Source organism: Cannabis sativa, chromosome 6, assembly GCF_029168945.1.
Source record: "Cannabis sativa cultivar Pink pepper isolate KNU-18-1 chromosome 6, ASM2916894v1, whole genome shotgun sequence".
Classification (NCBI taxonomy): domain Eukaryota; kingdom Viridiplantae; phylum Streptophyta; class Magnoliopsida; order Rosales; family Cannabaceae; genus Cannabis; species Cannabis sativa.
The window spans coordinates 71,974,177-71,987,302 of record NC_083606.1 but is presented as its reverse complement, the minus strand read 5'-3'; the positions used below and the strand labels follow the sequence as shown (position 1 = coordinate 71,987,302).

General features: G+C 32.2%; 2 protein-coding genes across 4 annotated transcripts; both read left to right on the top strand.

Annotated features, from left to right (window-relative positions):
• The first annotated feature begins 2,226 nt into the window (after window positions 1–2,226).
• Window positions 2,227–6,570, top strand: LOC115695893 (proteasome subunit alpha type-5). The gene is made up of 10 exons (XM_030622994.2): window positions 2,227–2,404; window positions 2,651–2,696; window positions 2,794–2,875; window positions 3,076–3,156; window positions 3,985–4,098; window positions 4,187–4,288; window positions 5,179–5,237; window positions 5,479–5,581; window positions 6,011–6,076; window positions 6,169–6,570. The coding sequence occupies exons 2-10, from the start codon at window positions 2,683–2,685 to the stop codon at window positions 6,259–6,261; spliced, it is 714 nt and encodes a 237-aa protein (XP_030478854.1). The 5' UTR covers window positions 2,227–2,404; window positions 2,651–2,682; the 3' UTR covers window positions 6,262–6,570.
• Window positions 6,571–7,653: 1,083 nt separating this feature from the next.
• On the top strand, window positions 7,654–11,805 carry LOC115695875 (F-box/kelch-repeat protein At1g55270). 3 transcript variants are annotated; one of them, XM_061117592.1, is made up of 2 exons: window positions 7,654–7,790; window positions 10,258–11,805. In XM_061117592.1, the coding sequence occupies exons 1-2, from the start codon at window positions 7,731–7,733 to the stop codon at window positions 11,506–11,508; spliced, it is 1,311 nt and encodes a 436-aa protein (XP_060973575.1). In that variant the 5' UTR covers window positions 7,654–7,730; the 3' UTR covers window positions 11,509–11,805. The 3 variants fall into 3 exon arrangements, with proteins under 3 accessions (XP_060973575.1, XP_060973574.1, XP_030478828.1); XM_061117591.1 differs by lacking the exon at window positions 7,654–7,790 and adding an exon at window positions 8,577–8,701; XM_030622968.2 differs by lacking the exon at window positions 7,654–7,790 and adding an exon at window positions 8,702–9,319.
• Window positions 11,806–13,126: the final 1,321 nt, after the last annotated feature.

Here is a 13,126-nt window from a genome sequence, read left to right as displayed (position 1 = left end):
TTTGAATTATTTGGCATTAAAATAATGAAAATATCAGAGGGAAAACCCTACAAAAGTGGCCGGCCCTATACATGTGGATTTGGGCCTCACTTTTTGCAATTTTGCAGTTTTATCTTTTCTGCATCTGATTTTCTCAAAAACGCCAATTTTCTAATTCAACCATTTAAATGCCAATTCTAACTATTTAATAACTATAAATAATTATTAAATAATATTGTCATTTATCATATTTATTAATTGAACCATACAAAGTATCATAATTAACAAATATGCCCCTAAAACTCTTTCTTTACAATTTCACCCTTACTTAGTGAAAAATTCACAAATAGACATAGTCTAAATTGAGAATTATAATTGATTAATCAAAACCAATTATATGAGTCTTACCAGCAATATTATCTCAACTAGTGCGGGGACCATGGGTCTATATAACCGAGTTTCCAATAAGTAGATCAAGAATTTAGCACTAAAATTCACTAACTTATTAATTCTTCGTTGAATCCACGCATAGAACTTAGAATTGCACTCTCAGTATAATAGAATGCTCAATATGTTCCACCATATAGATGCATCATTAGTTATCCATTGTTATAATCCTAATGTGATCAATGATCCTCTATATGAATGATCTACACTGTAAAGGGATTAGATTACCGTTACACCCTACAATGTATTTTATCCTTAAAACACTTGATCCCGTATAAATGATATTTCAGCTTATGTGAAATGAGTACTCCATCATTTATGTTCGTTTGGTCAAGCTCGAAGGAGATCATCCTTTGCTTACTATTTGCCAGATAGAAGCTATAGATTCCATGTTTATGCTAGCGCTCCCACTCAATTGCACTACCGTGTTCCCAAAATGTACGTATCATCCTGACCTAAAAGTAGGCTTAACTAACAAATCAAAGAACACGAATAGCCTTTCAAGATTGAGCCTAATCATAACAGGATTAAGAACATTTGATCTAGGATCAACTTGGCAATATTGACTTGAATAGATTTTACGGTAAGTTTAATTAAATCTAAGTCAAAGTTCAATATCGGTCCCTTCTGATGCATACTCCATGCATCCAACCTGAGCTTTACTTTAACCAATGTTCTGGAAAGAACATAGCATTTCTCTAAATGCAAGTAAACTCTTGTTGTAGATTATCATATCAGTAAAACCCTGTGTCTGATAAATCTAGGAAACTTTATTCACATAGTCATGTTTACTTTCCAATGTGATGACAACACAATAAACAGGATCAAGTATGTGAAAAGGGTTTCAGATGAATTCATACATTATGTACATATAATCATGAAATAAATCATGTGAACCATGCAACATTAAATGTTATTTCTGATCTATATTAATAAGTAAATCTGATTATATTGAAATGAGTTTTATTTAGGGCATAAAACCCAACACATGTTACTTAAAAGATGAAAATGGATGGAAAAGTTTAATTGCTAATAAGACACGAATTTTAGGGATTTTGTCGCTAAAAATAAGTTTTGGGGGTTAAATGCTAGTGAGGTGAAAATATTGAGAATTTTACCGCAATTTACTCAATACGTTATAATATTGACATTGGGTTGGGTAGGTGAGACCCAATTCATAGGCTGTTTGTCATCCGTACGGATTCATACCATTTAATGGTGACAACTGGGCATGCGCCACCAATTGTGAATAATGGGTGTCAAGATAGTAGATGTTGGACAAAAAGTGGTTTGCTTTTTTGATGTGCGCCATTTCCAGGTCTGACACAGGGGACAAACCCTCTTCAGGATATGGTCTCAAAGGTGTGCCATGTCGGATCGATCCCGAACGGTCCGTGACAACCCTCCGACTACTCTTTCGAGATATCCATAGGGGTATCCATCTATACCTCCTCGAATGCTCGATAATTTGGTTAAGTATTAACCTTCCAAGTTTATCCATCCGGCTTTGTTCGTGACAGTGTCGTGGTTGAACCCGAAGCCCAATCTGATTTTTTTCTTAAACCAAGCCATTGATTTATTTAGGCCTTATGAATGGGCCATCAAGCAGATTTGGATTGCTGAAATTTATATGTGTCATGTTCTCGAAACACGGATAACAAAAAGAAACAAAGGGTTAACTTTATAAAAATAAAAATATATGGGGTTTGATCATAAATTACTATGTTTATAAGTATTTATTTCTAAAGAACAATTGAAATTTACTACAAATATAGGGGCAAATTTACAAATAATCATAATATTCCTACTCTTCTTCTCCAACAAGAAAACTTTACACAGAAAATTAAAAAGAAGAAAGAGACTCATAAATAACCCTAATTTCCTCACTCTCAACTCTTCTTCACTTCTTCTCCGATCTCTCTCCGGCGGTTGCATCTTCTCTTATCTCCGGCTTCAGGTGGATTCTTCCTTCAATTTGGTAAGAATCAGTTTCGATGAATGCGAGAATTTATTTTCATGTTATCGTATGACAAATCTGAAGTTGGAAGGTTTCGAAAGAATGAAATTAAAGTGTCAGCCTTTAATCAACAGTGATTTTCTAAAATTGTTTAGCTCCAATCGGACCCATTTTGCTGTTTGGCTCAGATCAGTTCCAATGATGAAATTTTCTGTGTTGTAGTGTTATTTATGCTAATGCTGTTTATGGGTTTTTACTCTTATGCAGTTTCTTCAGGTTTTTAATCCAACCTACCAAAAATGTTTCTTACAAGGTTCGTGCACTGATTAGTTTTTTGGGTTTTCTTGTGCAATTTCGAATTTTTATAGTTTTTGTGATAATTTTTGTTTTTGGGGCTTAATTCATTGAAGGACCGAGTATGACAGAGGAGTGAACACTTTCTCTCCAGAAGGTCGATTGTTTCAGGTTGAATATGCCATTGAGGCTATTAAGGTGTGTAACTTTTTCTTTCTGTTTAGTTCTTTGTAGACACTATTATTTTTGGAAATGAATGATGAAAATGATGGTTACCATAGCCACTCATAAATCTGAGCTTGAGATAGTGTTTTGTCTTGTTCATTTGTATTTTATTTTATGTTTTATGGTGTTGGAAATAACGTATAGACTGATTGGGTATTCTGATTTAAATACAGTTGGGTTCAACTGCAATTGGGTTGAAGACAAAAGAAGGTGTGGTGCTTGCAGTTGAGAAGCGAATCACTTCGCCATTGTTGGTCTGTCAAATACCTTGCTTGACCTTTTTTCTTACATAAGTAGTGTTTCATATTGCTTGGTAGGATTTGGACAGACCTTTGCCACCCCATCTGTATATTATGTTAGATATTCTGGTTTGTTTTGCGTTGGTTGAACTTGAAACTTAATTTGTGTTTTGCACTGTGTAGTAGTAAGAAATTACTAACCAAAAATGGGAAAAAAATGAACTATTTTGGGTCGTTAGTTTAATTCCAATTTACTATCATGATGGAAACTACTTTTAGATTATTATTGTTATTATTGTACTGTGTTTATTTTCTGTCTTAGAAGATACTGATATGGCTCTTTATGGAAGAAACAATCAAATTTTAGGCTAATTTCGAGACTAACTTAGGTATTACAGGTTGCTTCAAGAGGACTCTTTTCCCCTTGTTGTAAATAAATGGCATATTTCAGTTAATAGCTGCCTAATTAATAAGTGTTGTTTCTTACTGCTAATATACTCTCCTTACACACCTAAGCCAGTTCAGCAGGATACTAGTAAATCGCACAATACACAAACATCATGTACAACAAAAATCACCTCATTTTACAAACTCTCTTAGTTGTTCTTCCTTCTATGAAAGTGAATATTATGATAGGAGGCTATCCTTTCTTTTTATTACTCTTTTTTTCTTTATTATTCTTTTGTTCTCCATAGAGAAAAGCTAAACAGGCTCCAAATTTGAGATTGGTTTAAATATTATTTTCTAATTATTTTATCTCTTTAATTTGTTGGTATTGTCATTTTTGCTGATATTAAATACTGTTGATGTTTTATTTTGGGTGTAAATTTGCGTCATTTTCAGGAACCAAGCAGTGTCGAAAAGATAATGGAAGTTGATGAGCACATTGGATGTGCCATGAGTGGATTGATTGCTGATGCCCGGACACTTGTTGAACATGCTCGGGTGGAAACTCAGGTGATTTTTTTGCTCATGTTCTTTATCGTAGCATGTATTATTCTTATTCTTGTTTTTTATATCGATGTTTGAACTTCAATGTTTGCAGAATCATAGATTCTCATATGGTGAGCCAATGACTGTAGAGTCCACAACGCAGGCTCTTTGTGATTTGGCTCTGCGGTTTGGTGAGGGTGATGAAGAATCCATGGTAATAATGATTCAGGAATTATTATTATTATTATCTATGTTCCCATTCTTTTCTTTGTTTTTTTCAACCTTTTGCTTAGTTTTTTAAATTTTATTTTGGGCATCTCTAGCTTGTTGCCACTGATGTTTTTGGCCATCTTCAATGCCTTTTGTCGTGTTTTGTTGCAATTCAAGTCAACCACCTGCTTTAAGCTTTAGTGTTTTATTCTTATAGTTGAACCATTTAATCAATCATCAAAATAGTTTGCTTTTTTGGTTTATTCTGCTTGATTGTTTTGTTGGTTCAGTTTCTAAATTATGATTTTTCCAGTTGTACCTGATGATAATTGTGGTTGTAAGAGAACTGTTAAGCAAACAACATCAATTGTTGTGAGATACTAAGTTAAAGCTTAGTTTGCTTAGCTATATGTTGTGATCTCTGGCAAAGCTCAGTCTTATTAAAAATTCAAATCATAACGGTCAAGCTTTTGATCCAAAACTCGTTTTTAATGTGTGTTGGTGTACTCAAATCTGTGCTTTATATCAAGTTCTTGTGAATGTGAAGTATGCCACTTGAGGATAGCTCAAGTGATTAGGTGAGATAGTGTGTGTGTTTGAGTGGTAGTTGGTTCAAGCCTGTGAACCCCATAAATATCTTATTTAAAAAAGAAAAAAAGGTAGAAAATAAATCTGTTATGCTGCTCTTCAGAGTCATTAAGACTAAAAAATGGTCCTGTGTAGTTTCCTTTTTAAAATAATAAATTAATTAAATAATTCAAATGAAGACCCTACAACTTGTTCTTTTTATGTTTGCTAATATGAATTTTTCTTCTTCTTAATATAGACTCTAATGTGGTTTATTGAAACCATTTTTCTATCTTTTCTAATCTGTTACTAAATTATCACATGCAGTCTCGTCCTTTTGGAGTTTCTCTTCTCATTGCTGGTCACGATGAGAATGGCCCGAGCTTGTAAGTGTATTGATATCCATAGCTGTAACCTGTAACCTGTAACGATTATTGAATTATTAAGCTGTAATTGCTTTTAAAGCTCAACGTTAGGAAAAAATTGATGTAGGGAATCACAAAATTTTCAAAAGAAAGAAAATATCGAAGGAGAAAACAATGTGTTTCAAACATGACACCATAGAATGTATGAGTTTTTTTTTAGTTGAAGTAAGAGTCACAACAAAGGTTCTATTTGTACCTGTAGATACTACACCGATCCATCTGGAACATTTTGGCAATGCAATGCAAAGGCCATAGGATCTGGTTCAGAAGGAGCAGACAGCTCTCTGCAAGAGCAATTCAACAAGGTAAACTTATACACCGACTCTTAATGCAACTCAATAATGTACTTGTTGTGACGAGGAAACACTTTTTCGGTGACATTTTGATTGTTTTGCTACTTTTAAAGAAGCTTTGGTTGTGTTTGTTGATTTTGTTTTTAAAAGACTAAATGATAGATAATTTTAAACTCGAAAAATATTATGAGAAGAAAACCTCAGCCACTCATTTCATAACTTAGGGGAAAAAAATTTAATAAAGCACGATGCTATACCTGCAAACCGAATGAGAATATTTGAAATAAAAGTTCGAGAAGATCGAACGATAAAACCCCGTTGAGTCATTCTTTTCCAATTTCACTAATTACTAGTTATGTGAGGATTTTGCCAAAATATATGCTCTATCCTGTTGTTCTGCAGACCGAGTATTTTGATAATTGAGTATTTTGATTTTGGCAGGACCTAACACTTAAGGAGGCTGAGACCATTGCTCTTTCTATCCTCAAACAAGTCATGGAAGAGAAGGTAAACCATTATATTTGGTATCAACTTCATTTTACTACCTTTCTCATTGACCTTAATTTAAGACTTAATCGACTTTGATTCGGGCAAAACAGGTGACACCAAACAATGTTGACATTGCGAAGGTGGCTCCGACATATCATCTGTACACACCTTCTGAGGTAGAAGCCGTCATTACTCGCCTATAAGTTGTGGAATCTCTTTTGCTTACCGACGATCGCTTCTCTAAATTTGTTGTCTTTGCTTCTCTAAATTTCTGGGAATGGTGATGAGGATGATTTGCCTTTGTTTCTGATTGGTGTTCTTGGTTGTTGGATATGATGCAAAGGCTTCAAAAATTGCTTTCAAGTTAGAAAATTATACATTATTCTGGATGTTTAGAACGATTAACATTTTGATACAATTATATGTTATCCAGTGAAAAAAAATCAAACCTTGAACAAGTTTGTGTTTTAAACATAATATTTACTTAAACATTGAAAACAACTATAGAAAAAGTATGAGGGTCACCAAAGTTTTTTATTTACCATCATACTAATTATAAAATCTATTTTTTAACCCAACAATTTACAATATATATATTTTAGAAAATATCTATATTTAAGTGGTTGTATAAAGGAGCCAACCCAACTATAGCTATTTTAGGACCAGAGTATTTAGTTGTTGAGAGATTGAATTAAATGTGAGTGTACTTGATATATTGTGTGCCACATACTACATTTATATATTGAGAAAAAATAAATAAATTGTGTAGTATGCATTAAATAATTGATTAAAAGATTTAATAATTATGATATGATTTTACTTTAACCATATAAATAGAATAGATTGTATTTTATATATTATGGTATTCTTTAAATGTAAGTGAAAGAAAAAATTTGAAAATGTTAATTTGATATATTTTTTTTTAAATAAATAAATAAATAAATAATTGCTCTGATACCTAAAAAAAAATTTACTCTCATACATTAAAGAAAATGTAATTTACATTATGAACATCTCAAACACATATTTAGTTATCGATGTGATATCTTAACTACTCATATTTATGTGTACATGTTGAGAAAAATAATAGGAGATGCTTAATAAAAAATCTTCACATATTTAATTTTGTGAAAAATGAAATAAGATTTTTTTTTAATGATAGGTACGTTACTAAAATTAATTGGTCAACTATTACGATATCTAAAATTAATTCAGAATACTCTGTCACTGAATTTTTTTTTCGAATAAAGCCACATGTATAGAAATGGTTGAGCCAACCTATTAACACTCCTCGTTGAAAGTGGTCATAGATATGGTATTAGCATTAGTACATTGCTCAATCCAAATGCTCAAATTCCTTTCTCAAGTTACAAAAAAAAAAAAAAAAAAAAAAAAAAATTCTCGTTGAAAATCCTTATCTCCATACATCAGTATACACGTTGAGAAAACAAAAACAGAATCCTCTCACATTTAATTTCTGGACAACTGGATTACTTTTTCTTTCAAAATAAACGTTACTACATTAAATTGATCATTTATATCATATTAAAAAAATAATTAAACTACAGTTGAATCTGTGTATATATATACTTTCTTGAAGCATAAACACAGAACATCCATAACCAGAATTACAGTGAAACTAATCTCTTGCTTCAAATAGCGAGTGTTTGATATGGAAGAGCATAAATCATTTATGAAGAAAACTATTAACTCAATCGTCCACTTTATTAAGGTATTTTCCTCTTCCTCTTAAGACTTGTATTTTATAAGAAAATTTAAGTGTAACTGTAATTTTAGATTATTCATTTCATAATCCAAGTAGTGTTATTTCTTCCAATCAAGAATGCATGTGCCATGGCATATCCCATTATTATTATCATGATTTCATTCTATTTCTTCATATAATTTTATTGTCACCATCTAAAATCATCTTTTGGGTGTTTGTTTTGAATTTTTTGAGGAACAAAATGGTTTAACCACAATCATTTTTAAGTTGGTACCAGAACAAATTTTAGGTAATATCTCATTATTTCGTTTTATTTTTTAATTTTTAAGTTACTTATCAATCTAAAATTATAATGGTCGGAATACCCACCATAATTACTTTCAGTATTTATTTTATTTTAAAAATAAAATTCGAAACTAATTAATAATAACTCTGAAACAAATTTATTTTACAATTATTTTTACATTTGTGTTATGTCCTCTATTATTTACTATAAATAATTTATGAGATTTATATTATTTTACTAAAAAACAATCATTTTATTTTTTAAATAAGACATCTGAATCCCAAATCTGATAGAAAAAATCAAAACAAATGTTTTTAGATCTGAAATTTTAGAATGAAGATTTTGTTTTGTACTTGACCTCATTTAAAATATTAATATAAGAAAATAAAAAAGGAATCTTTTAACTTAACTTGTTATAATACACATAGTATTAGCTTAGCATTACTATAGTTCTTATTATTATTAAATTAATTTTTGTTGTTATGATAAAAAAATGATATTATTAGAGAAACAAGATTCAATGTGGTTTGTGTCATTTGACTCTCTCTCCTTTCTCTCTCTGTCGAAATGGGTTGACCCATTAATGGCAATAAGACTTTTCCTTAAAGCTCTTTTGTCTTCTGGTGAGAAGGTGAGACTTTAAGTAGTTTTTAATTCATACACAAAATTTTCACAAAGAGAAAATAAATAAAAATGCAAACTTTATTTTAGTTACAATCAAATTACAATATGTTAATTTCATAAAAAATTAATCTTTGTAGTTATTCAATCTAAACCCACTTAGAAAATCAGAAGTTGGTGAAGGCTTATGGGTCCAGCTGTACTCTTGAGCTAGAGAGAGAAAGAAAGAAGGAAGAGATATCTCTCTCTCTCTCTCCTCCTCTTTGGGTTTGGTTTGCTGTTAATGTTTTTGTTGGTGTTTTGTTCTCATTCTTCTAACTTAGGAAGAAAAAAGAAAAAGCTTTACTTTTTGTGATCTTTGTTTGCATTTGAAGAGGAAAAAAAGAAAAAGATAAAAGAAAAAAGAAAAAAGGAGAGAAATTTATTTTTCATTTTTGAAGTTTGAAGTTTTGAAGAACAAGCTCTCGATCTGAGCTGAGACTCGAGCTTGTTTGATTTTGAGTCTTTTCTTTTCTTTTTTTCTTGGTGTGTTCTTTCTATGAACTTGTGATATAAAATTCATCAGATGGACCGAAGTGGTGTAAGGTCTTCTAATGCTCAAAGGGGTTTTCGAGTTCAAGCTCCATTGGTTAGTTCAAAAACCGATCTTGACCCTTCTTCACTTTTCTTCTTTGGCCAATGTTTCACTTCATTTTTCTTCAAATTCATCAAATTTTAGAGATACCCAGATGGGATTTCAGTTAAATTATCAACAATTTTTTCAGTTAGTTTGCATTTTCCTTTTTGGTTGGTTTTCTTAAAGAAAACCCTTTTCTTTTTTTCCCTTTTAAACTTAGTGGAAAACCCAGATAATTTTGGAAATTTAAGTAGCATTTCCTTTCATGATTTTTGCTTTAGTTTGAATTTTGATGAGCATTTTGTTCTGGGGAACATTTGGTTTGTGGAGTATTAACTTGGTCTTTTTCATTGTTATGATTGGACAACTGCATTTTCTTGTTTATGTTCTTAAAGGCTAAAATTTGAGCTTGGTTTATGTTAAGTAATTATGTTACAGCAATTCTTCTCAATGTGTATGCAAATGAGCTTGAAATTTGAAACTTGGGTTGGTGTGATTAGTTTGGGTACAAATAGTTATTGTTGCTTAGTAATGTGTTGCTTTTGTTTTGGTTAACTTGACCTATTCATCATGTTCATATCATCATTTTTGTCCTAGATTTTGATCAATGCCAACTTCAATTTGCTGTTTATTTCATTGAATAGCAATATATAAACATACAAGTATGAACTTAAAGAACAAAAAGGAAAAAAAAATAGAATATGCTATAGAAATTCTGAAATTGCTTTTTCAGGGTGAATGAAGAGATAAGATTAAGATAATGTATGGTTGAGGAGTTTCCATATGGGGTTTTTGATTCTTAAAAGAACCGATTTCGGTTACTTTTATAGCTCTTTTTTCTTATACTGCAGGTTCTTTATTTCCTATGTTATCTTGTTTAGCTTGTAGAAAGTTGTAATGGGGGTATGGATTTTGCTATATCTTGCAATCTAATCCCGAATATTTTGTAGGTGGATTCTGTATCATGTTATTGCAAAGTAGACGCAGGTTTAAAAACAGTTGCAGGGGCGAGAAAGTTTGTCCCGGGATCAAAACTCTGCATCCAGCCCGATATCAATCCAAATGCACATAAGGGAAAGACTTCACGAAGAGACAAAAGCCGGTTCCAGGCACCTCTCCTGCCTGGCCTACCCGATGATCTTGCAATTGCTTGTCTAATCAGAGTCCCCCGAGTCGAGCACAGAAAGCTTCGCCAAGTCTGCAAGAGATGGTACCGCCTTTTGGCTGGAAATTTCTTTTATTCTCTAAGGAAAAGCCTTGGAATGGCAGAAGAATGGGTTTATGTTGTCAAAAGAGAACGTGATGGGAAGATCTCTTGGCATGCTTATGATCCTACTTACCATATTTGGCAGCCACTTCCACCGGTACCAGGAGAGTATTCTTATGCACTCGGTTTTGGCTGTGCTGTTCTTAGTGGTTGCCATCTTTACTTATTTGGAGGGAAAGATCCTCTCAAAGGATCAATGAGGCGCGTTATTTTCTACAGTGCTCGAACAAACAAATGGCATAGAGCACCAGACATGCTTCGCAAGCGCCATTTCTTTGGTGCTTGTGTCATCAACAACTGCTTATACGTTGCTGGTGGGGAATGTGAAGGAATCCAAAGAACTCTTCGTTCGGCTGAAGTTTATGATCCCAACAGAAACCGTTGGAACTTTATTTCAGACATGAGCACTCCTATGGTGCCTTTTATTGGGGTTGTTCATAATGGAATGTGGTTCCTCAAAGGTTTAGGTAACCACCGCGAGGTAATGAGCGAGGCTTACTCCCCCGAAACCAACACATGGAGCACGATTAGCGATGGCATGGTTTCTGGTTGGAGAAACCCTTGTGTTTCTATGAATGGGGAACTATATGCTTTGGATTGTAGAGATGGATGCAAGGTTAGGATCTATGATCGAGCTACGGATTCATGGAACAAATTTATCGATAGCAAGCTCCATTTAGGCAATTCGCGAGCATTGGAGGCTGCTGCGCTTGTGGCCTTGAACGGGAAGCTTTGCATAATCCGTAACAACATGAGTATTAGTATAGTGGATGTTTCGAGCCCCGATAAACATGTCGAAAGCAACCCTCAATTGTGGGAAAATATTGCTGGGAGAGGTCATTTTAGGACTCTAGTAACTAATTTGTGGTCGAGTATAGCCGGTCGAAGTGGTTTAAAGAGTCACATTCTCCATTGTCAAGTTCTACAAGCATGATGAAATTCAGGTAGAAAAAACCGAAATTCCTTTCGTTGTAGAAGAGATTTCGATGTGAAAAAAAACTATTTTGAGGGTTGATTTTGTCTGTTAAATCTCTATTTGAGGTTATTTGTTTTACATTCATGAAAAAGGAAAAAAGAAATATGAGTAGATACATGTAAATCTTTGTTACTTGTTGGAAAAATTAGGTTGAGATCTTTCTTTTGTTGTTGGTTTTATATTTATGTTGGTAGAAGAATATGTAATCCTTAGAATATGTTTTTTGTGAATATATACTTAGGTTTAATCTCTGCATATTGAATCAAATTCATGTTTAATTTTCATGTTTTATTATTATTTGCATTGTAATGTTGTTCATTGAAATAAACTTCATTTATATTCAATTTACTTTCACAAACAAACTAAAGAAAGCATGATGATGAGTACATACTTTGATTGTGAGAAAAGAAAAACACAAGAAAGAGTAGAAGGTAGGAAGAGACGATTTTTCGTCATCTTTTTTGCTAAATTCCCCGACATTTCCTCTCGTGGAGGCGTTTCAAAGTTTCTTCACGCTCTTTCTTTAGACCGTTGTGAAAATTCTTAATGAAAGCTTCTGCTAGATCATCAACATCCTTCTCTTCTCGACCGAGTTGGCGTCTACTAACCGCTTCCTTTCCCTTGTTGTTCATCACCGTTGCTTTGAAAACTTCTCTGCTTGAATCCATTACAGCTACCGAAAATGTTTGTAATCGAAAGTTGGGTTAAGGCTCAAATTTTGCTTTCTTGGTGTTTAGAAATGTGGAAAAACATGTTGCTTTTATAGGTAAAGTTTTGAGCTTTAGAAGCAATGGTTTTGGTGAGAAAAAAAAGCAAAAGGAAACATTTAGAGAAAATTGAAATTGAAGCTAAGCTAAGTTATGCTTTATCTAGAATATAGTACAATATATTCTTGTCAACTTTGTTATGGCATTTGTGGTTAGATTCCTCTAAATGAATATTTTGGTTATGGCTCCTCCATCATTGGATTATTATTATTATTATAATACTCTCTAATAATATGCTAATAATTGATAAATATGTATAAATAAATATCTAATCTTGATAAGATGAAACCAAATGATGCCTATTATGTGTATGTATCCATATATCCATATAAATTGCTTATTATATAAGATTATATGCTTGGGAAGGATTTGTTTTAACTTAATTATTTGTTATGGAGAGGATTTTTACTTGATATAAAAAACTTGGTTTTAGAGTACATTTTAAAACATGGGCCTTTGTGTTTAATAGTAATATGCTCTGGTTTTTTATGGCAAAATTTCCTAGACAAATCAAAAGGGTCTCAAAAAACAAATCTATTTAGTATTCTAGTGTCACTTGTCTGTCTTTTTAATTTGCACTTGGGTTGGTTTGGCAAAGCTTAGAAATGTACTTATTGAGATTTGTGAAATAATGTGAACAATAGTTGTGGGATAATTACATAAAATACTATTTTATATAAAATTTTTATATTTTTATGTTTATTTATTTTTTTACATTTTTATGATTTTTAATTAAAACAATACGAGAATAACAAGATGACTACATAAAAGTAACAAGAAAATAACATCAAAACAACAGCAAAAAAATA